Here is a 21,536-nt window from a genome sequence, read left to right as displayed (position 1 = left end):
ACACACACACATATATACACACACACACATAATGTTTTACCTGCATGTGTGTCTACATGTCAGAAAAGGGCACCAGATCTCATTATATATGGTTGTGAGCCACCATGTGGTTGCTGGGAATTGAACTCAGGACCTCTGGAAGTGCTCTTAACTACTGAGCCATCTCTCCAGCTTGATTTTGGACCCCCCCATCCTTTGCATAGATGTGTTACCAACAAGTCCAAAGTGACTGTTGAGACTTTCTGCTTACTTGGCCCAACCAGCATAACGTCATCCACATAGTTGACCAATGTTGACAGTTTGTGGAAGAGACAGATGATCGAGATTCCTTTAAACCCAGGGCTGGAGAGTTAATATATCCTTGAAGTAAAACTGTAAAGATACACACTGCTGGCCTTGCCAACTGAAAGCGAATTGCCTCTGGTGGTACTCATAAACAAGAAAAAGGCATTTGTTTGCTAGATCAGCATTCTCAGGTACCCGGTGGTCTGTTAATCAGTCAAGTCAGAACAGCACATCTGGTGCAGCAGATGCTTGGATGGGAGTTTGATAGTCAGCTGTCGTTCTTTACAGTCCATCTGTTCTGCACTGGCCAGACAGGAACATTAAAGGGAGATGTGGGATGAGTCACTACCCTTGCATATGTCAAGTCTTTGATGGTGGCACTGATTACTGCTATTCTGCCAAGAATGTGAAATTTTTGATTTACTGTTTTTTATCTGGCAGAAACAACTCCTAAAGGCTTCCATTTAGCCTTTCCAACCATAACAACCCTTGCTACACAGGTCAGGGAACCAGTTTGAGAATTCTGTCAACTGCTAAGTAAATCTATCCTAATTATACATTCCAGAACTAGAAAAATAAACAGAATGGTAATTTTGGGGACCTACTGTGAGTCAGACTTCAACCAAAACTCCATTAATCACCTGACCGCCACGAAGCCCCTATTTTAATGGAGGGCCACAGTGTTTCTTGGAGTCTCCTAGAATCGGCATCAATTCAGAACCAGTATCCAGTAGACCCTACAAAGTCTGATTGTTTCCTTTCCCCCAGTGTTGAAGATTTTGAAATGGCTACTTACTGTCCTTGAATGCACAGAAGTCAGCTTAGAGACCACTGCTTCTAAAACAGTGCACACCAAGTATACACCTCCCATGCTTAATTTAAGATGGCCTGGCAGTGTTAACATCACCTGTGCTGCATGACCAACGAGCTGTGCTACATCAGTGGCCGTGACCTCCTTGCCACACTTTCCTGAAGTAAGTTTTTCAGCAGCTAAGCACTATGACAAGATATTAGCACAGACTTAAGGTTTGAATTTCCATAAACCAGCAGGTCACAAGTCAGACCAAAATTGCCTGTTACCTGGAAAGAAGCTGGCAGAAGTCTCAAAATAGACCAGTTTTAGTGAGTATCTTTTAAAGAAAATGTTTCGTTGCTCTCGTAAGTGCCAAATGTAGGCTAAACAGTCTGGGGGCTAGTAATTGGGTGTATTCCAATTACTAGCCCCCAGACTGTGTGATGAAGGAGATAGAAAGCTCTGTAATGAACAGTGAACGGTCAGTCTCCTTAACAAGCATCGAGATATATTTCTCCATGAAGGCCTCACAGTGAAAATTGGAGATTTTGGTTTGGCAACAGTGAAGTCACGCTGGAGCGGTTCTCAGCAGGTTGAACAGCCCACTGGCTCTGTGTTGTGGATGGTAAGGAAGCTGGCCCCAAACAACTTTCTGAGCATGATGGAAATACTGACCCAGGGCTGGATGTAAACTTGACAGCATTTGGGCACAGCTATTCGAGTCTGCTTGATCCCCCATGTCAGTCAGCTTAAGGCAAACTACATTATCACCTGGGAAGGCAACAGAGGCCAGAGCCTAGCGGTTGAGACTTTGGGAAAGAGCTACCCTGGGCTAAGGACTGATAACCTCTTCCCCCATCTAATTAGAGTAGTCTGGATCCTGAATGTCCCTGGAGCCCATCACCCAGGGACTAACAATACTTTGTCCTCATAGGCCCCAGAAGTAATCCGAATGCAGGATAACAACCCGTTCAGCTTCCAGTCTGATGTCTACTCCTATGGCATCGTGCTGTATGAGCTGATGACTGGGGAGCTTCCCTACTCTCACATCAACAACCGAGACCAGGTGATCATGGGGCCTGGCAGAGCAGCAAGGGGCCAGTTAGTACCAGTATACTCTTGTTCACAAACTCGCTTGCTCAACTGTCTCCTTTAGATTATCTTCATGGTGGGCCGTGGATATGTCTCTCCAGATCTTAGCAGGCTCTACAAGAACTGCCCCAAGGCAATGAAGAGGTTGGTGGCTGACTGTGTGAAGAAAGTCAAAGAAGAGAGGCCTCTGTTTCCCCAGGTTAGATGGAGCTCAGTAGCTCAAACAGTCTGAGGATATAAATGAGGTGGGGTAGGACTGGGTTTGCAGGGACCATCTGTGCTCCACAAGCTCTCTACAAGTACAGGGAACAAACAGCCTGTGTGCTTGGGCACTTGACTGAACGGGTGGTTGGGGAGATACCAAATCCCCAACTAATGAGACCACATTGGGCCTTGTTTCAGATCCTGTCTTCCATCGAGCTGCTTCAGCATGCTCTGCCAAAAATCAACAGGAGCGCCTCTGAGCCTTCCCTGCATCGAGCAGCCCACACTGAGGACATCAATGCTTGCACGCTGACCACATCCCCGAGGCTACCAGTCTTCTAGCTCATGTTGGAGCTGTTCTTAGGCCACCAGGGGAGGAAGAAGAGTCAGCAGGCACTACTTTCCTTGGGGGCAGAATGCATGTTTTCCGGGAAGCTGCTGCTAAGGACCTAGACTACTCACAGGGCCTTAAACTTCATGTTGCCTTCTTTTCTACCCCTCCTGCCCTGGAAAAGGAAGCTGCCCACCATGCTGCCTGCTCTGCTCCAGTGGCATACAAGTCAGCTGAGCATTTTTAGGGCAAATGGCGGTGGAGAGAAGTCAAGGTGGCAGGGCGCTCTGGCTGCTGCGGGGACAAGTTGGGAACTTGGCTCATTGAGCCTGTCTGTTGGAGGGCACAGACAGTGGTGCAGTGCCAGTTTTGCACATGGAGTCCTGGCCACCTGAGAGACCCTGCTTTGGTACTACAGAACTTCACTTTGCGGACACACCCTCCTCTTCCTGTGTCTAAGGTGTCCTGTGCGGATGGCTTTAAAGCGCGGTGCTCCACGTTGCGGCAGCCTCCCACACGCTCAATCTGTCTTCCAGGAGCTGCCCCTATGGGGTGGGCTGCAGCCCAGCCCTGTCTCTAGTCACATCCTTGTCTGTAAGAAAGCCAAGAGTACAGGTTTTCTTAATGATTTTGGGTTTTAATTTGTTTTTATTGCGCCTGACAAGATACAGTTATCTGATTGTTCCTCAATTATGTTATTTTAATAAAATAAATTAAATTTAGGTTTAATGGTTACCAACTCCTTCAAAAGTATTCTATTATCAAACTTGCAGTGTGGATCCTACTTGTATGGTTTCTTGTGCAGAACTCAACTCAAGGAGGGTCTGTGTGGTGTGAGCCTTCTCTACAGTTACATGAACCACCAAGCAAAAAAGCCCACAGGTGTTACTCCCCATACCGTAAGGGTGCATTTATAAAATAGTTGATATCTACAGCTTTTTACAAAAATAAACTCAGATGTAGAACAAACTTGCTGACTTGCAAGGTTATAAGCATTCTACACTTGCAATCTAGCTGTGTTGGCCTTATTCCCCTTAGATGGGAGTGACTCAGGTCAGCACCACAAAAAACAGCAGAGTAGAGCCCACTCTCCCGCTGAGAATGGACAGTTGGAGTGTGAGTCCTCAGGGTCTTGTGCTTTCACTACAAGGTGGGCAGGGTAGGACGAAGTCTCCTTGGAGAACTTTACAGACAGGATCCACCTGTTAAGCGTAAACCGCACAAACCTGCTGATTTGGACACTGGAGGGAACTCAAGCCTGACTCATCAGAGCCTACTCTATGGTACAGCGCCACCACGACCACAGGTGTTCTCATTGCAAAGCTGCATAAATTCCAAGGCTCAACAAACTACATTAGAGATGGTCACTGCAGAGGAGCCCTCTTCAGGGCTGGCGACGCCTTGGCAAGAAAAAACAGATCTGCTGCTTTATGAGCAGCTGCGTATTTACTGTTGCCTTAAGGAAAAAAGTCACAAGAGAAAGATGGCAGTCGGATTTCATTTAAAAGCAATCAATTAAAACAGCTGGACCGCATAGCTGGTCCCCAGTAGAGGGCTGGAGGTACAACTAAGAGCTCAACTCTAAATGTAGTGATTCCATGGACTTGGTTATCTTATGCCCTTCCCTTTACCAGGGCGTAGAAAATGGAACATAGAGATCATGGGGACTCACTACCGCACTCACATCCCAGTACTATGTCACCTCGGGTCAGTGACAGATGCTTCCGCGACCTGCCTTGGAAAGTTGACTGCAGAGCCCAGATGACGGGGTCAGTACTGACTAGGGCTCTGATGACTCTACTCCAGAAAGGTGCATAAAGAGGTCTCCTAGCTCCGTCACGTCGACATCATCGGTGCTGTGGACCTGCTGGGTTTCTCGGTTCTCGATAAAATCCCAAAGCCGCACTGAGTTAAAGAACTGAAAAAACAGCCAACAAGCACGCCTGGGTCAGTAGAGATGGAAGCAGACTCTTGAGTGCCAGCTTGTGCTTTGCTTTGTTAACCCCGCCACTCTGCTGCCAAAGCTAGTAGGAGCCTGGGCTGTACCTAAGAATTCCCCCGACATCCCTAACCAGCTTACCCTCACAGTGCCTTCAGAACTCAGCTGCTTCCGGGGTTTTTCTGGCTCTGCCAGCCTCCCATCAGGGTAAGCATGGCGGTAAAGGCACTTGCTTCCAAAGGGGCAGGTCCCCTTGCCTTGTTCAAAGTATTTACACGCCTTTTTCCTGAAAAGCATACACACAGACAAATCAGAGGATGATGGAAAAATGAAGTGTGGTAACTGTCTTACAACTGCGACCTGGGGCTGAGAGAAGTGAAGTGACTTGTTGAAGTCACAGCTGGAACTGATTTCCAAGCGAGGCAATGATGCTGGGATGCTCTGTGTGGAGGCTGCTGCAGTGCTCAGAAGAAAGGACAAACCCTACCCCCAAATCCCAGCTCTGCACCAGGGCTGAGTGAGACTTGGGTACTCCAGCGTGCTATGGTCGGATGCTAGCTCACCCGCTCTGCTCAAGTCTCCAAAACAAGTGGGATAGTTTCCTTTCCTCTTGGTCAGGAACCCTGTCAAAGTGACAGGACAGCCTGGGAAAGCAGGTCTTAGCAGATACCTAAACCTGCAGGTGCCTTCTACTTTTAGGAGCATAGCTGAACTCTTCATTGTACCTTTGGCCCTTCTCCACTCTCTGGGTTTTATTTTTTATAACCTGGAGAGTAAACACTCAGTTTTCCAAGAGGCCTTCATCAGTTTCAGAACTGCCCTCTCAGTGGGCATGGTGGCATACACCTGTATTCTCAAACCTTGGGAAGCAGAGGCAGGAAGGTCTCTATGAGTTTGAGGTCAGCCTAGTTTACAGATAGGTCTAACCCAGCCAGGGCTATGAAGCAAGACCCTGTATCAAAAACAAACCTTGCCTTCCCTCTTCTTTCTCCTCCAGCTCTATTATCTGCCCACCAAAGTCAAAAGCTCCAGCTTGGTGCCTCAGCGTTCTCAGCTCTCACATCCATCAAAGCTACTGACAAATCCCAAACCAACCTGGCCTCCTGGCCCATTACCAGGGTATCACCCTTTGTTCCTGCCTGCCAGTTCTATCTTCCTGGACGCTGTCCCATCCCACTAATAAGCCTCCCACAGTGGAGCTGTGCTGCCTAGCCCACAGCTAGGTATTGAGGGCTCTACATGGCTTCCTTCTCCTTGCACCCAAGGTAGACTCAAGGGTTTGTTCTGGCTTGGGCCACTAATGAAGAAATCTGCCATCTCACTGCCCCCTAACATTTTGATGAGGGATAACCTCACTCATCTCTCCTTTCCCTGGTGGTGCTTGGCTCAAACCCAGTGTCTGGAGACTGCTCAAGAGCATCCAGCAGAGGGATGCACAACCAGGCCAGATCAACAGCAGTGAAGCAACTTCAAACTTTCAGCACAGCACCTTTCTAAGCCCAACCAGATCTGTCTTGCCAAATCTGCCCTCTTGTGGATGGACACACAATTACATGACAGGAGGGAAAGTGGTAAGATGAGTAAATATCAAGCCACAGTCACTAAATATACAAACTTCTAAAACAAACGGGAGAGGGAGGTCTTAAAGAAAAAAAAAGAAAAAAAAAAGAAGTAGTAAATTTTGACCAAGCATGGTAATGCATGTCTTTGATTCCAGTTCTTGGGTGACAAAGGCAGGTGGATCTCTGAGTTCAAGGCCAGCCTAATTTACATAGCAAGTTTCAGACCAGCCAGGGCCACACAGTGAGATCTTTTCTCAATAAAAACAACATAAAAGAAATGGCCAAGTTGATGCTGCCTTGTAGGTTTTGTAATAATGTACGTACAACACATATATTATTCACAGTACAAATGACAGTGGTGACAAAGGAAAGATATAAGGCAATGGGACTATTCTGTGGAAAATTCCTAGAAAAGTCATTCTTTTTAAAAAGGTGCCAGGTGTGGTTGTGCATACCTATAACCCCAGCATGAGGGCAGCTAGGGTGGAAGGTTGAGGGCAGATAAGGCAACATGAGTTGTTAAGTATCATGAAAAGCATGTGGAGTCAGTCCTCATCACCTTATTTGAGGCAGAGTCTCTCTGCCTTATTCACCTTGCTGTTCATTACTTTCCTTTGCTAGACTAGAGTATGAGATATGTGAGGCTGGCACTGTCGGCTTCTTTGGGCCCTACAATGGATAAGGCCTGCAAGGCAGATCTTCAACAGGTACTTGTTAAATCAGGGAGGCAAAGTCAAACCATAGCACCAGGCACAGGGCTCATCTTAGAATTCGTCTGCTTCCTCAAGGCCTTGCTCAACCCCTAGCCCAGCCCCTAGCCCAGAGGCCAGCAAAGTGCCTGGTAGGAACAAGAAGCTCTGAAAGCCATCCATCAGGCCAACATTTTTTGGGAAACCTGAAGATGACAGAGGCTTTTCAAAGCACTTACCCCATTCCCTGTTTGAAAGCTTCAATCAATTCATTCTTTTTATCCTGATCTTCTACCCAATACACACTTGGAATTACAAACTCTGATATAACACGGCACTCTGGACAAGACCTGAAAAAAAAAAAAAAAAAAAAAAAAACAACAACAAAACCAACCATGTCAGTAAAGGTGAAAATATGCCATGAGTTCTCTGCCCATTCTACCCCAAACCCCTCTGCTCAAACGAATGGCCAGAGATAATTACCATAATCTAAGAGCAGCTTCTGCTGCTGCAAAAGCTTAATTCAATAAGAAACAGAGACCTGAGCACATCCAGGACAGCCAATAAGCACACACAGTGATACTCATTATCCTTGGTGACTCTGGAAGACGAGATGATGTGAAATATACTTTATTCCCAGGACAGCTCAGATTAGAAATAAAGGCTGCTGTTGGAGTGAATGTAAAGAAACTAGAATCCGTACCTGTAGGTAAGAGCGGGATATGGTACCACCACTTTGGGGGAACAATGCTTCAGTTAGAGGCCGAGCTACTGTGACCACTCCTAGGGTCTAGACTTGTATATGAGTATCCACTAGCTGCCAAGCAGGCTACAAGCTGTTGTCATTCGGAAAACACAGGGAGGAGTAAATGCTGAGTGCGCTTATCATGCACGGGTGGCCCTGGGCACACTAGCTAGGGCAAAGGACATGCACACCAATGAAGAGCAGAGTAAGGTATCTGTAGAGAAGAGGTTGGAAGAATGGAAGAATGGGTGGGTGGCAGTATAGGCTTTAGGGGATAATCAAGTTTCTAGAACTAGACTGCATATCAGCTGAGCAACTCTGGAAAATACTGGACCCCACAGCACTCTTCTCCCTCAGTGAAGCTGCTGCACACAGGTAGCTCCCAACAACATGCGGGAAGTGCACAGGACCTATACTCCAAGGAAACCTAAACCCCTTTATTAAGGTGAAAAAAACCTGAAGCACCAAAGACAGGCAGATGGGCTCAGAAAGGATGTCCTGGGCAAGCTCACAAAGCTGGGGGCCTGTGCTCTAGAGGGCAGCAGACCCCATGACTGCAGAGAAGTCCAGCAGCACTCACTTGATGATGGGGTTTTCAAACTGCTTGGCGCATCTCCATTGGCGGATGCAGGACAGGCAGTAGGTGTGGCTGCAGCTGGACAGAATGCCAAACCTCCTCTCAGAGGCAGATGCCTTCTCCAGGATCACCTCCATACAGATGCTGCACACTTTGTCCTGGCTCGCCTGGAAGGCAAAAGCCTTTTCCATCTCGTGTTCAAAGGTGGACATACACATCTGAGGATGACAGGGAGGAAGCGCTAGGTTATCTGTGGCCAAGATTCCAGGAGTTGCTCAGCCACATAGCCACAGCAGCTGCAGTGCCCTGACCATAAGGTGAACCTCAAGCTACCATGTCCTGGATTCCCTAGTAGGATATGGCCACTCCAGATTAACGCCACAGAGTTCTAGAACACTTAGATTACCGTGGAGGTGGCAGCATTCATGAGCACCGGGTTGCAGGTCTCCTGGCTCTTCTGATGTCATGCCTATTTCACACATCAATACAGGAAACACCAAGTAACTGTCATTGAGCTGAGTGAACAGCACAGTACTCTATGCATGTGGACAAAAAGTGGACCCAATCTGAGTCCCACAGCTTGCTGTCCCACAGAGGCTGAGCTGCCAAGAATGCTGCCTGCTGGGCATGTGACTTGTTGAAGTCAAAGTTGGGATTCTGATTTCCAAGCGAGGCAAAGCTGCTGGCATGCACTGTGTGTTAGCAGCCCTCCTGAGACATATAGGCCTTCTGTGAGAGGCCATGACCACTTTATCCCATGTAATACCAATCCTTAGAAGTGTGACCTGGCCTCTAATGCTGTAATCCTGAGCTTCTTCATTTCTCTAATCCATCTTCATAGCCCTGGAATGAGCACACAGCCTAATGTGAGGCACACCCTCCGGATACCAGGATATTCAGAGCCTTTCAACACTTGGCTCTTAAGAGTCCATGATAAAAGGGGATAGAGGGATGGCGCAGCAGTTAAGAGCTCTTGTTGCTCTTCCAAAGGATCTGAATTTGGGTTCCAGTTACCCTCATCAGCTCACAACTGCCTGTAACTCCAGCTCAAAGATTCTACATACTCTCTTCTCAATTCTACAGGTACACACAGGCACTGGCACAAACACAGATACACATCCACACACACACACACACATAATAAAATTAAAGGAAAATCTATAATAAAGGTTTTCCAAAGTTTCCAAAACATTGGCTGCCTGGATCCCAACCAGAGAGACATTTAAAGCTAGGGAGGAAAGATGTGTGTACATGTGGCGTAGAAGGCAGGCACAGGTACATGTGCTCCGGAGATAAAGCTGCTTTCTTTACTTTGCATTTTTTTAACTCATTAGTTTTTCTCAAAGAATGTACTAAATGTTCTGTGAGATGAATGCACTGAAGCTTCTTTTTATTTTTATTTGATTCATTTTATGTGCATGGGTGTTTTGCCTAAATGTCTGTCTGTGTCAGGGTGTTGGATTCCCCTGGAGCTAGAGTTACAGCTGTAAGCTGCCATATGGGTGTAGAAACTGAACCTCAGCCCTTTCTAAGAGCAGCCAGTATTCTTAACCGATGTGCCATCTCTCCAGCCTTACTTTGCACTTCTTAGAGCTGAACGATTTATCACTATTATTCGTATGTGTGTGTGCGTGTTCTTAGGAAGTGAGAAGACAATGTTGGACCCTCTGGGGCTGGAATTACAGGGGGTTGCCCAGAGCTGCCCAAATTGGGTGCTGGGAAGTGAATGCTGGTCCTCTGCAAGAGCAGAAATTTTTATTGTTTTTTGTTTTGAGACAGGGTTTTTTTCTGTGTGTCCCTGGTTACCCTAAAATTCACTCTGTAGACCAGGCTGGCCTTGAATTCAGAGATCTGACTTCCTCTGCCTCCCGAGTGCTGGGATCAAAGGTGTGCACCACCTCCAGCCTCAGCAAATGCCCTTAATTGGTGAGACATCTTTCCAGTCCTGAACTTTGCATTTCTAATACTTATTCTTCTTTGTTCTCAATAGTAAAAAATTGATAAAATGGCAACAGGAAAAGAACTTGAAAACAATAGAAATAAGCCAGATATACAACATAGGCATTTCTGGCAGAAAGATGCCTGTGAGACTCCTGAATGACTCTATCCCCTGGAACATTCAGGTTTCTTAAAATAAATTCATGAAAAGGTTTTCAAGTTACCTTCTCGTGGGCCTTCCTTTGTTCTGGGTCAAAGGGGTGGAGGACTTGAAGCCTGCAGATCTCACACATGTCCCCATGCAGGTAGACACAGGCATCTCCAAAGCGGCACTCCCCAGCAGCAGCATAGGGGCACAGCTGCTGCTCATTGCTGTAGGAGCTGCTGGCCTCCAAGTCATCCAGGCCAGTCCTGATGGCATCTAGGTAGGAATGGGGCTTCATCTCTGGGCTGGTCTGAGCATCACTGCAGCCACCTGGATTATTCACTGTGCTCGGAGGAGTCTTGTCTTCAGCCAGGCCAGTGAGATCTCAACACAAAACACACACACAAGCACAAGCACACGCATACACACAAACACACACACACACACACATAAGAACAGGCTCAATCTTACATGTCAGCTAATAATCTAAACTAGAAACAGCTAGTGAAAAGCAAGCCAGAGAGTAACAACAGTGCAGAGGCTGAGAGACGACCCAGACCTTGCATGAACATGCAGAACAACAAAAGGGAAGGTATTTTTATACACAAGATATCAACATACAGACCATTTAATGCTAAAACCACCCAAAACATGAAAGAAATTGACAAGGTCAACAGAACACAGTGGCTCCACTGCAGAAGCACCAATCCTGAGGCCTGAAGCCCGTGGGGTGCTGCCCGTCACACACTGCTGGCACTACCAGAGTGAGCCACTGCTCCAGCTGACGATGTCTGCTGAGAGCAGAATCCACCTATTCTGAGGGGAACAACTCCAAGAGCTAGGTAACTTCCCAGTGTGGCCCAGCTGTTCAGAAGCCTTTACACTTGATGCTTTCTTTCTCTCAAACCTGTTCTAGGCCCACACCCATTCCTTGCCCTGTGTTTGAAGATGCTCCTGAAACCCCCAAAGCAGTCACTACAAGGGCATGGCTCCAAACAAGAAGAAAGTGACATGTGTTTTCCATTAAGACACCCTGCTTCAAAATGAGTAGCTTGCAGTTTCTCATCAGTGGGTGACCCCTATGAAGAGGCACTTTCATGGTGACAAAGGACCACTCTGATGCTTTGCTGAGCTCGGAGCTCAGCCCAGCTGTGGAGATACATCTCTGAACCTCTGTAGCCTGTTTTTAGATCAACTCTGGGCTCCTATGATGCCAGGAGCTTTGTGACGAGGAGGTCTGAAAGCAGCAGTAAGCCATACATGCTGCTTCCCTAAAGGCAGCGAAGGCTGCAGTACACTCACTGCGGTCTCTGAGCACCAGCGTCTTCTTCTCCCGCTTCCCAGGTTCATGCAAATGTGTCCTCATAACAGATGTGGCGATGTCGGGAGAGGGCTGAGAACTGTTTAAGCCCAAGGAGGGCAAAGAGGGAGGCGCAGGGCCCACAGCTCCACCTGCTGCAGCTGGGGGCTTTGTATGATCATATCTGAACAAAACACAACAATGTATCATGGCCATTCACCAACATCTCAGCCCCCACAACACTCCCTGAACTCCCAGCCACCAACAGCTGGACTCACTAAAGTGAGCAAGGGTCTGTCTCTGTACTTTCTACTAGAAAAGGCTATTTGGGCCATGTAACCTGCTACCTATAGCCACAACCTAAATGTCCCAGTAGGACTGACAGGAACCTATCCACTGCCCAGACCACCCAAAAAGAGCCCTTGACACCTGTGCCACCAGGTGTCCAGGCCCCCTGGGCAGGAATTGCTAGGACACGCTGATTGGGACTGTCTGTTCTTCTAGAGGTCCTTAGTTCATTTCCCAGCAACCACATGGTGGCTCACAACCATCTATATTGGGATCTGATGCCCTCTTCTGGAATGCAGGTGTACATGCAGATAGAGCACTCATATATAAAATAAATAAATAATTTTTATAAAACAATCAATGGTATACCACCTTATGATTCACAAAACCACAGTGATGGGTTGGTAGCAGTAGGTAAAGGATATATTATAAGGGATTTAAAAGCAAAACACAAATTATTAATATTCTAAGTACAATTTTAAGTTTAAAATTTCCCCCTCATCAGGGCTCATGCATAGAGACAGGAGAACAGAAATCCAACGACAGACTTGGCTACATAGCATTTGAAGTCAGCCTGGGTAGCATAAAACCCTGCCAACAAAACCAAACACAACCCGCATTCTCCACACATAGCTCCACTTCAGTGACCACAATCATGACAGGCTTGCCTGCAGCGTGCACCGTAGGCGCAGTAGCCCTTCTGGTAGTATTTGCAGATGGTGGATGGTTTGCTGTTTGCCAAGTCATGTGAGAACAGGCACTGGCTGCCTTCGCGACATACACCATGCATAAAATACCTGAGAAGACAAGTTTAGAAAGCTGAGTTACACCTTAGGGGAAAGCATTTTACCCCAAGATTGGATGATAGTGCAGTCATTTTCCTTGATTCTAAACAAAGCACCACAACCACCCAAGACTAGCTTTTTAGAAAAGTTATCTCAAAAGTTGACATTTTGGAGGCTGGAGACATGGCTCAGCGGTTAAAAGAACTTGCTGCTTTTGCTGAGGACCCAGCCTCTATTCCCAGCACCTATACCACAGCTAACAACCCCCTCAAATACCAGTCTCAGGGGGATCTGATACCCTCTTCTGGCTTCTTTGATCACTGCAGGAATGTGTTGCAAGGACATACATGCAAGTAAATATTCATTCACATAAAGTATTTTTCAAAACCCTTCTATATGAAGAAGCTCTTGATTTACATTAACAGTTTCATAACTGGAAAAACATGTCAGAAAAGCACTCCCACCCACTAATCTGGAGCTGTTAAAAGAGATGACTGAATGGGGTGAGAAAGTCCTGGACTCAGGCCAAGTCACAAAGCCCTCTTCCCTACCCTTGCTGTTTCATCTGTAAATGATGACACCACAAACTGCTTCACAAGGCTGCTGCACTGAGCTCCAAAGAAGACAGTGGCATTAAGAGACACGAGTGATGCTAGGCGTGGTGACAGAAGCCTGAAGTCCTAGCATTTTTAGCAGGCAGGGCTTTATTGGTAGGGTGCCTGCCTAGCATGCACTGAGCCATTGGTTCCATTCCCAGCACAGAATAGAGCAGATGTGGTGGTGCATGGCTAGAATCCCAGTACTCAGGTGATGGAGCCAGGAGGATCCGAAATTGAAGTTCGTCCTCAGCCACATTACTAGTATGAAGTCGGTTTGCACACATGACACCTAGACTTAAAACAAGAAGAGGATCTAGAGCAGTGGTTCTCAACCTTTGGGCTGTGAACCAAGAGGTCACATATCAGATATGTACATTAGGATTCATGACAGTTGCAAAATTACAGTTATTAAGTAGCAACAAAATAATATTATGGTTGGGGGTTACTACAACATGAGGGATTGTATTGAAGTGTCACACATTAAGAAGGTTGAGAACCACCGGCGTAGAGATTTATCTCAGTGGCGAAGAGGTCTGGCTGATCTTCCAGAGGACTTAGGTTTGACTGTCACCCAGAAACCACATGGCAACTAACACCCAACTGTAATTATAGTTCCAGGGTGACCTGACATTCTCTTCTGCCTTCCTCAGTCACTGCATGCAGATGGTGCATAGTCATACATGCAGGCAAAATACATCAAATAATAATTAAGAATAAATGGATGTAAAAAGAGAAGGGAACCAGAGTGTTCACTAGACACAAAAAATGGCTCTAGGTAGTGGACATATCATATATTCAAACTTAACTGGTAACAAAACTACAAACAAACAAAACCTCTGACACACTTCTAACAAATTTTTATAAGTTATACCCCAATAAGCCTTAGACAAGAGAAGGGGATGGTTAGACAAGCAGGCAGAACAGTGGTATGGTTGGTAACCAGGTGTAGCATTACACTTTACGCGGCTGGTGATGTAGGCCAGCTGGCAGTGTTCATGTACCATACACTAGGAGCACCACTGGAGTACCAGCACTTGCTGTCGCCAGCACTCGGGGGGGTGGAGCAGTTCAAGATCACCCTTGGCTACATAGGGAGTCCACGTTGACTCATTCCTCAAGCCTCCCAAAAATATATTGACACAGGATACTGAAGACAGCTGAAAATAATAGATTATAAAACAGCAAATAGCCAGACACGGTGGCTCACGCCTTTATGCCCAGTATTCAGGAGGCAGGCTGATCTTTGTGATTTCAAGGCCAGCCAGGGTCAAACAGCGAGACCTTGTCGAAACAAACAAACAAACAAAAAAACAAAACAAAACAAAACAAAGAAAAATGCACAAATCCCAGAACAGAAAAGTAATATGTACATATAATGGAATATTAATTAGCCTTAAAAAGGAAAGCATTTGCAACTCAAGATTTCATGAATGAGTCTTAAGGACATTGTGCTAAGTAAAATAAGCCATCACAACAGATAAATGTGAGGTATTTTGAACAGTTAAATTCACAAGAGCAGGGCTGGAGAGATGGCTCAGGGGTTAAGAGCACTGTTTGCTCTTCCAGAGGTCCTGAGTTCAATTCCCAGCAACCACATGGTGGCTCACAAGCATCTATAAGGAAAATTGGTGTCCTCTTCTGGTGTTCAGGTGTACATGCAGACAGAACATTGTATACATAATAGATAAATAACTCTTTAAAAAAATTCACAAGAGCAGAAAGCAGAGGGACCATTGGCAATTAAAGGGGAGACTGGAGTTTAGCACATATTTTTGTCTAATAGGCAGAGCTCTGGAGATTCCATACAAAACCGTGAATGTATCGACTGAATGCACCTGTGAATGGATTGACGCTTATAACATGAGTGCCCCAGCAAAGCCCAAGCTATTAGATTCACTTTACCACAATGTCTTCTAGGGTTTTTATTCTTATGATGAACATCATAACCAAAAGCAATGTGAGTAAGAAAGGGTTTATTTCAGCTTTCAATTCTCAGGTCACAGTTCATCACTGAGATAAGTCAGGGCAACCCTGACTGGCTTGCTCGGCCTGCTTTCTTCTATTGCCTGGAAGTGGTGCTGCCCACAGTAAGCTGGGCTCTCCCTCCCACACCAATTGTTAGTCAAGAAAAAACAGCAACAGGCTGCTCCAGGTCAATCTGATACAGGCGTTCTTAAGATTTCTCTTCCCATATAACTCTTAGCTTGTGTTGACAAAAACCAAGCAGAACATATAACATTCTCAAAAAACTGCCATATACAGGATCTCATTTTAGTTAAAAATACCATAGTGTGCCAAGAGTAATCCATAGAAATATTTAACTGTCTAGGATAAGGGGGACTCATGGGAAGGGGCCAAAAAGAGGCTGGGAGGTAGGAGGGGAAAAGCTCAATATAATAAATACATAAAGGGGCGAAGGCTTTAAAAGCTGGTGATACCTAGGGTAGGCTGGTGGAACTCAGGCCACCATGTGGCATTTTCCTCACTTCAGCACCTGCACTTCCCATTGTTTCTACTGAGACTGTACTATTTAAGTGCTTTTGTAGCAACAGAAGGCTGATGTCAATCTTAAATAACTGGGGGTGCAGTGTGAACAGCCCAGCTCAGCTCAGTCTGTTCAGGCTCCCCAGAGTGCAGCTCTTACTAAGACCTATGAAGGACAGTACAAGTGGCATCAGTCACACTGATGTAACCTTCCAAGTGAAGGCTGAGTACTGGGGAAGAACAGACAGGAGACAGACCACAGCTGAGGGAGGGCAGCACCCTCAAGCTCATGTCAAGTGGAGACTGGAAGACAGTGCTGCGTAGAAAAAATGGGCCAAAAAGAAAGGGCACAGGAGTGAGGCAGGCCTTCTGGGAGCCTAGACTGGAAGCATACCACCAACGCTCACCAGGTCAGCTTGGTGTCAGGTGTAACACTGCTATCGTCCGAACACAGCACCTTTACAAACAGCTCAGAAATGCTTTTCTATAACAGCTTTAATGGAAAAGAATATTTTTAAACTTATTTAAGAACACAACAGGCAGCTCAGGAGGACTGTCACAAGACTGGCTACATACAACACCTTGTAGAAAAATGAAGGAAAACTCACACACACAATTTCCCTCACTAGGCAAAGTGTACCAGCAGAGCCTTCTTACATCCCACTGAACAAATACAATCTGAGGAACACATGAAGTGAGACATATATAAAAAGATCACAGTGGCCATGAACCATCTTAGCCTTGAAATCATGCAAAGAACATTATACAACCCAAGATGAAAATGGGAGAGCTGAGCTCAGAGAGGCAAGACCTACAACCTGCCCTGCCCAAGCCACACAAGAACACCAATTAGAACCCATTTACCAACTCCTCCTCCTTTTCCTCTACCTAGTCCTCCTCTTCCTCCTCCTCCTCCTCCTCCTTACAGTCCCAAAGCTCACAGACTGGATCACTGGGGCACATCCACATTGACAGAGATGGCAAAAGAGGAAAAGCACAGACAGCCCAGCACCTGGCCTTTTCCATGACAGCAAGTGGCTCAGAGGACAGTGCTCTGATGGGGCTGGTAGCCTGCTGAAGATTCCCACCTTCTGCTTGGGGACCGAGCCTGTATCTTCACCTGCTACCTCCACGAAAGCAGGAGAGGTGGCCAGGCCCACCTATCATCGTCTTTCCCCCTGAATCTCATGAAAGGACAACAAGCTCATCACCAGAGCCAGGGCTTACTAAGATCAGAAAGTGAAAGCTCTGAACTTTCTAGGAAGTCACCCAATTTTTCAGGAAACACTTCCTAAGCCAGGCACTGTTCAGGAAAGCAGCAAGGTAGGAAGGAAAGCAGGAGAGCCGAAGATGAAGCTCCTGGAGTGCCCATGGCATTCAGGGGCTCCACTCGCACCAAGCAGGGCTGTGGTGGAGAGAGCAAATACGACCATGGGAAGGAATCACCTCCGCAGGTCCACGACCTCTGAGCTGGCCGAAGAGCATCCTCTGGCTTCTAGAAGCTCTGGCATAGTCAGAGTCCCTACAATGACATGAGAGTTTTTCTAATGGTCACAGCAGCTCACTGTGCCTCAACTGTACCACTGTGTGGTTCATAAAAAACCCAGTTCCTCTTGAGTCTGGAAGGTGGGTCACAGGCAGAAGCTCGACTGGTCCACACTGTACCTGACCTGGTGGAAGGTGCTGTCCTTCTCTGCATAAGGGGTAGAACGCAAAGCTCTCTGGACTTCTGCTCTCTCTTGCCTAGCTGTGTATCCTTGCTAAGCCAGTGTAACAGCTTTGGTCTGATCTAGCTGTTGTTGAGGTTACAAGTCTCTCAAGCCAGTCTCCGTGTGTGAGGGTGGTTGGTCCTCCAGACAAGAAGATATTCCACATTTAAACAGTTGCACAGTTCTTTTTATTTTCTGAGACAAAATTTTGTTATATATTGCCTCAGCTGACCCTGAACTCCTGGACTTAAGTGATTCTACTGCCTCCCCTGCCTCAGACTCAAGTGGCTGAGAGCATAGGCACACCACCACAACAGGTTTGGTAATTCTTTGAGAACTGCCGCTCGAGACCGCAGTGAAGTAAGGCATGGTGGGACACACCTGTAATCGAAGCATGGATTACAGTCCCAGTTGGGGACTGCAAGTTAGATAGTAGCTTGGGCCATAGAAAGGAGATCCAGTCTTAACTAAACAGAGTGACCATTATATTGCCTTTGTTTCTTTCATTCATTCATTCATTCATTCATTCATTCATTTTGAGACAGGGTTTCTCTGTGTAGATCTGGCTGTCCTGCACTTGCTTTGTAGACCAGGCTGGCCTCAAACTCAGAGATCCACCTGCCTCTGCCTTCCTGAGTGCTGGAACTAAAGGCATGCACCACTACACCCAATGACAATTATATCATAATCATCATAAATTGGAACTCTGAAGGCACAAAAAAAACCCAGTGCCAACAACAGCCCAACCTGGAATGAAAACTAGGGCTGGCAAGCTCCAATTGCCAGCATGATGGCAGATAAGTTTACAATGGCTACAAAAATAGGAAGCTGGGTATAGTGATACATGCCTTTATCCTGGCAGTCCGGAGGCAGAAGCAGGCAGATCTCTGTGAGTTCAAGTCCAGACTGGTCTACACAGTGAGTTCCATAGGATAGCCAGCTCTACATGGCTAAAGCCTGTCTGAAAACAACAGCAAATGCAACAAGAAGCCGGGAGAGCTAAGAGATACTTCCAAATCTTCTGGAAAAAGATCTGAGATCTCTCTACCCACCAAAGTTCACCTGTTCCACCAGGTAGGGGCAGCAGACTGCTACAGTGTAACAGCATAGAAGGATGAGTTTTCAAATCTGACTGCCCCTTTTCCAAGCAAGCAGCCTTCCAAACCAGTCTTTTCCCACACATATCCAGGCTGGTGATGTGGCTCAGTAGGTAGAGCCCTTGCTACACAAGCCTGACAACCCATGTTCAAGCTCTTGAGCCCATGTGTGTTGGTCAGTTTCTGTCAAGTTGACATGACCTAGGAAATCTGGGAGCCTCCATCAGAAGGGTCCGTAAGCATGTTTATAAAGTATTTTTGTGATTATGTGGGAGGGCCCAGACCACCGTGGGTGATAAGAACCCTGGGCTGGTGGTCCAGATAAGAAAGCAGGTTGAGGAAGTCATGAGGACCAACCTAGTAAGAAGCGTCTTCCATGAACTCTGCATCGGTTCCTGGCCTGACTTCCCTCAACAATAAACTGTAAAGTGGGAGTGTAGGCCAAATAAACCCCTTCCTCTTCAAGCTGGTTTTGGTCTTGGTGTTTATCAGAGTAAACACCATGCAAAGGTAGACTTGGAGAACTCACTTGACAAAGTAGCCCTCTGACTTCTACACAGTAGCCCAAATGACACACTTTATCTACATGCATGGTAATAATAACATATACAATTAACTACAGCTTCCAGACAATTTGGCCCCTGACACACTGAGTCCATGCAAGATATTTCACTGTTCCAAGTGACTTAGGTGAGATCCAGTGAGGTCTAAGCAGAGTCACAAGTGACAATCACTGTTTCCAGGAAAGCTAGTGAGCCTCATGTCAGAGGTAAAGCCAGCCCAGTCTTTTTTATGTGCTGTCCCTAGTTTTAGACACAACCTGAGCACATCCGGACTGTCCGGTGGGGCACTCTTACCTGTGACAGGGGTCTCAGCCTAATGAATTCCAACTGTTGACCCTTCCCCCAGAAGAGGACTGGGTATGGACGGGAGGGGATCATGATGTGAAGGGGCTCCGAATAAGGAGGCTCCTTCTAGGGAGCACCCCCAAAGACTTTCAGGCGATGTAACCATGTGGCTCACTAAGACCCTGACCTGACCTACAACCATCCATGTAGTTCATGCCAAGGGAAAGAGAATCAGCCTGGTTTCCTGCAGTGCTTCAATGGTGGTTTGCTCTTCACAAAACCGTATCTACAATTCATTCCTAACACACATAATTTGCAGACAAAGCCTGGGGATTGTCTGAGCACACCACGGAAGCAGCTCTGTGTGTGTGTAAAGAATATGAGATGCATGAGTAGGTAGCTGGAGATCAACATTAGGTGTCCTCCTTGCATTTAGTATTTGTCTATTGTGTGCACAAGTGCACTTGCACTTGAGCAGGGCTGAAGATAAGCCCAGAGTCACCCACAGGAGCATCCCTTGCCTTTGAAACAGGCATCTCTCATTGGCCTGGAGCTCCCCAGTTAGGCTAGTCTGGCTGGCCAGTAAGTGCCCGGATCCTCCTGACTATAACTGGGTATTTGAATCCTCGGCACTGGGATAACAAGCATTCCATTATACTCAGCATTTTCACATGGGCTCTCAGGACAGAACCCAAGTTCAAGCCTTCGAGATAAGGAGCTGATCCCCAGGCCCTTGGAGTATTTGCTACCACAGAATGGTGTCCAGAGTCATCAAGGCTGAGAACACTGCACTCATAACTATATGGTACATGATGGCCAAGTTGAGTACAAGGCCATTTCAGAAATCGTTGAAAATCCTATGCTAATGCCAAGCCAAAATTCAGTTAATAATTTATCAAATAACTCTCACGGCAATTTTAAAAACAAAATCTACTTAACATAATCCACTAATTTGGTACTTCTATGCTTGCTGAGGTCTAGGTAGGAAAATATGAAAAATCTTTGTTTTCCATAATTAAGTCACCATATCTCTACAAGAGCAAAAACTTCATATATGCATTAAAAAAAAAATCCTTTAAGTTACAGCTCACATGTGAGCTGACTTGGGCAGTATGTGCCTTGTAGGCATGCAGTTTGTGTGCCCTGTGTTTAGAACCAAGGTTCAGCAAGCTCAGTGGTGCTGCAGAAATGCCCTGATTCATTGCACTCTGACTCTGAGTCACTGTCAGGGGTGTTCAGAATGCTTTCACTGGGCCAGTGAGATGGCTCAGAGGGAAAGTGCTTGCTACACCTGGATTGCATCTCCTGATGCCACCATGGTAGGGCCCATCCCTGAAGGGTGCCCTTTGACTTTCACACATAAACCACTGCACAGCATTCATACACACACACTCCCATCCCAACACAAAATAAATGTTGCTGTTATTATTATTTGGGTTTTTGAGACAGGGTTTCTCTGTGTAGCCCTGGCTGTCCTGGACTGGCTCTGTAGACCAGGCTGGCCTCCAACTCAGAGATCCGCCTGCCTCTGTTTCCCTGAGTGCTAGGATTAAAGGTGTATACCATCACGACCCCCGTTATACCTTTTTTTTTTTTAAAGAAACTTTTTATCATTGCCAAATGTTTTATGATCTCCACATACATGGAATCAAGACTCATAGTTTAAGAAATTAGGCCCTAGTCCCACAAACAAATGATTCCTTGAGCATTTTCTGTAAGTCATCACTATCAGGGACAAGGCTTTTGTGAATAGTAAGAAAACATCCCACTGTCTCACCACAAATGCAAACATGGTACTCCTGTCCATACTGTCATTCACCACTTAAATACTGTTTTTTATTTAGTGAGGCCTGAATCCTTTACAGCCTTAAAAATTCTTTTGCCAGCGGGAAAAGAATTACAGTTGCACACCTGTAATCCTAGCACTCAGGGAGGCAGAGGCAGGGGGATATCTGTGAGTTTGAGGCCAGACTGCTTCACAGAGTCCAGGACAGCCAAAGCTACACAGAGAAACCCTGTCTTGAAAAACAAAAACTTTTGCCATGCAGTAGTGGCACATGTCTGTAATCCCAGCACTGGGGAGGCGGAGGCGGAGGCGGAGGCGGAGGCGGAGGCGGAGGCGGAGG

The 21,536-nt window shown here is 46.4% G+C and overlaps 2 protein-coding genes across 6 annotated transcripts in view; one reads left to right on the top strand and one right to left on the bottom strand.

Annotated features, from left to right (window-relative positions):
- Raf1 (Raf-1 proto-oncogene, serine/threonine kinase) overlaps positions 1–3,440 on the top strand; it is a 55,122-nt gene extending 51,682 nt beyond the window's left edge. For all 3 annotated transcript variants that reach the window (XM_055604228.1, XM_055604227.1, XM_055604229.1), the window contains 4 exons: positions 1,585–1,703; positions 2,013–2,144; positions 2,235–2,369; positions 2,573–3,440. In XM_055604228.1, coding sequence (XP_055460203.1) covers positions 1,585–1,703; positions 2,013–2,144; positions 2,235–2,369; positions 2,573–2,716 — 530 coding nt within the window. In that variant the 3' untranslated portion in view covers positions 2,717–3,440. The remainder of the gene's footprint in view (positions 1–1,584; positions 1,704–2,012; positions 2,145–2,234; positions 2,370–2,572) is intronic.
- A 744-nt stretch (positions 3,441–4,184) lies between these two features.
- Mkrn2 (makorin ring finger protein 2) overlaps positions 4,185–21,536 on the bottom strand; it is a 20,805-nt gene continuing 3,453 nt past the window's right edge. For 2 of the 3 annotated variants that reach the window (XM_055604230.1, XM_055604231.1), the window contains exons 2-8: positions 12,557–12,685; positions 11,603–11,784; positions 10,380–10,684; positions 8,221–8,435; positions 7,135–7,245; positions 4,786–4,930; positions 4,185–4,623 (exon numbers count right to left, since the gene is read on the bottom strand). In XM_055604230.1, coding sequence (XP_055460205.1) covers positions 4,486–4,623; positions 4,786–4,930; positions 7,135–7,245; positions 8,221–8,435; positions 10,380–10,684; positions 11,603–11,784; positions 12,557–12,685 — 1,225 coding nt within the window. In that variant the 3' untranslated portion in view covers positions 4,185–4,485. The remainder of the gene's footprint in view (positions 4,624–4,785; positions 4,931–7,134; positions 7,246–8,220; positions 8,436–10,379; positions 10,685–11,602; positions 11,785–12,556; positions 12,686–21,536) is intronic. The other variant, XM_055604232.1, reaches the window with a different exon arrangement.

The sequence above is a fragment of the Psammomys obesus genome, unplaced genomic scaffold, assembly GCF_907164565.1.
Source record: "Psammomys obesus unplaced genomic scaffold, mPsaObe1.curated_primary_1811, whole genome shotgun sequence".
Classification (NCBI taxonomy): Eukaryota; Metazoa; Chordata; class Mammalia; order Rodentia; family Muridae; genus Psammomys; species Psammomys obesus.
Note: the sequence above shows the minus strand (reverse complement) of the source record. Positions and strands in the feature narration are given on the sequence as shown.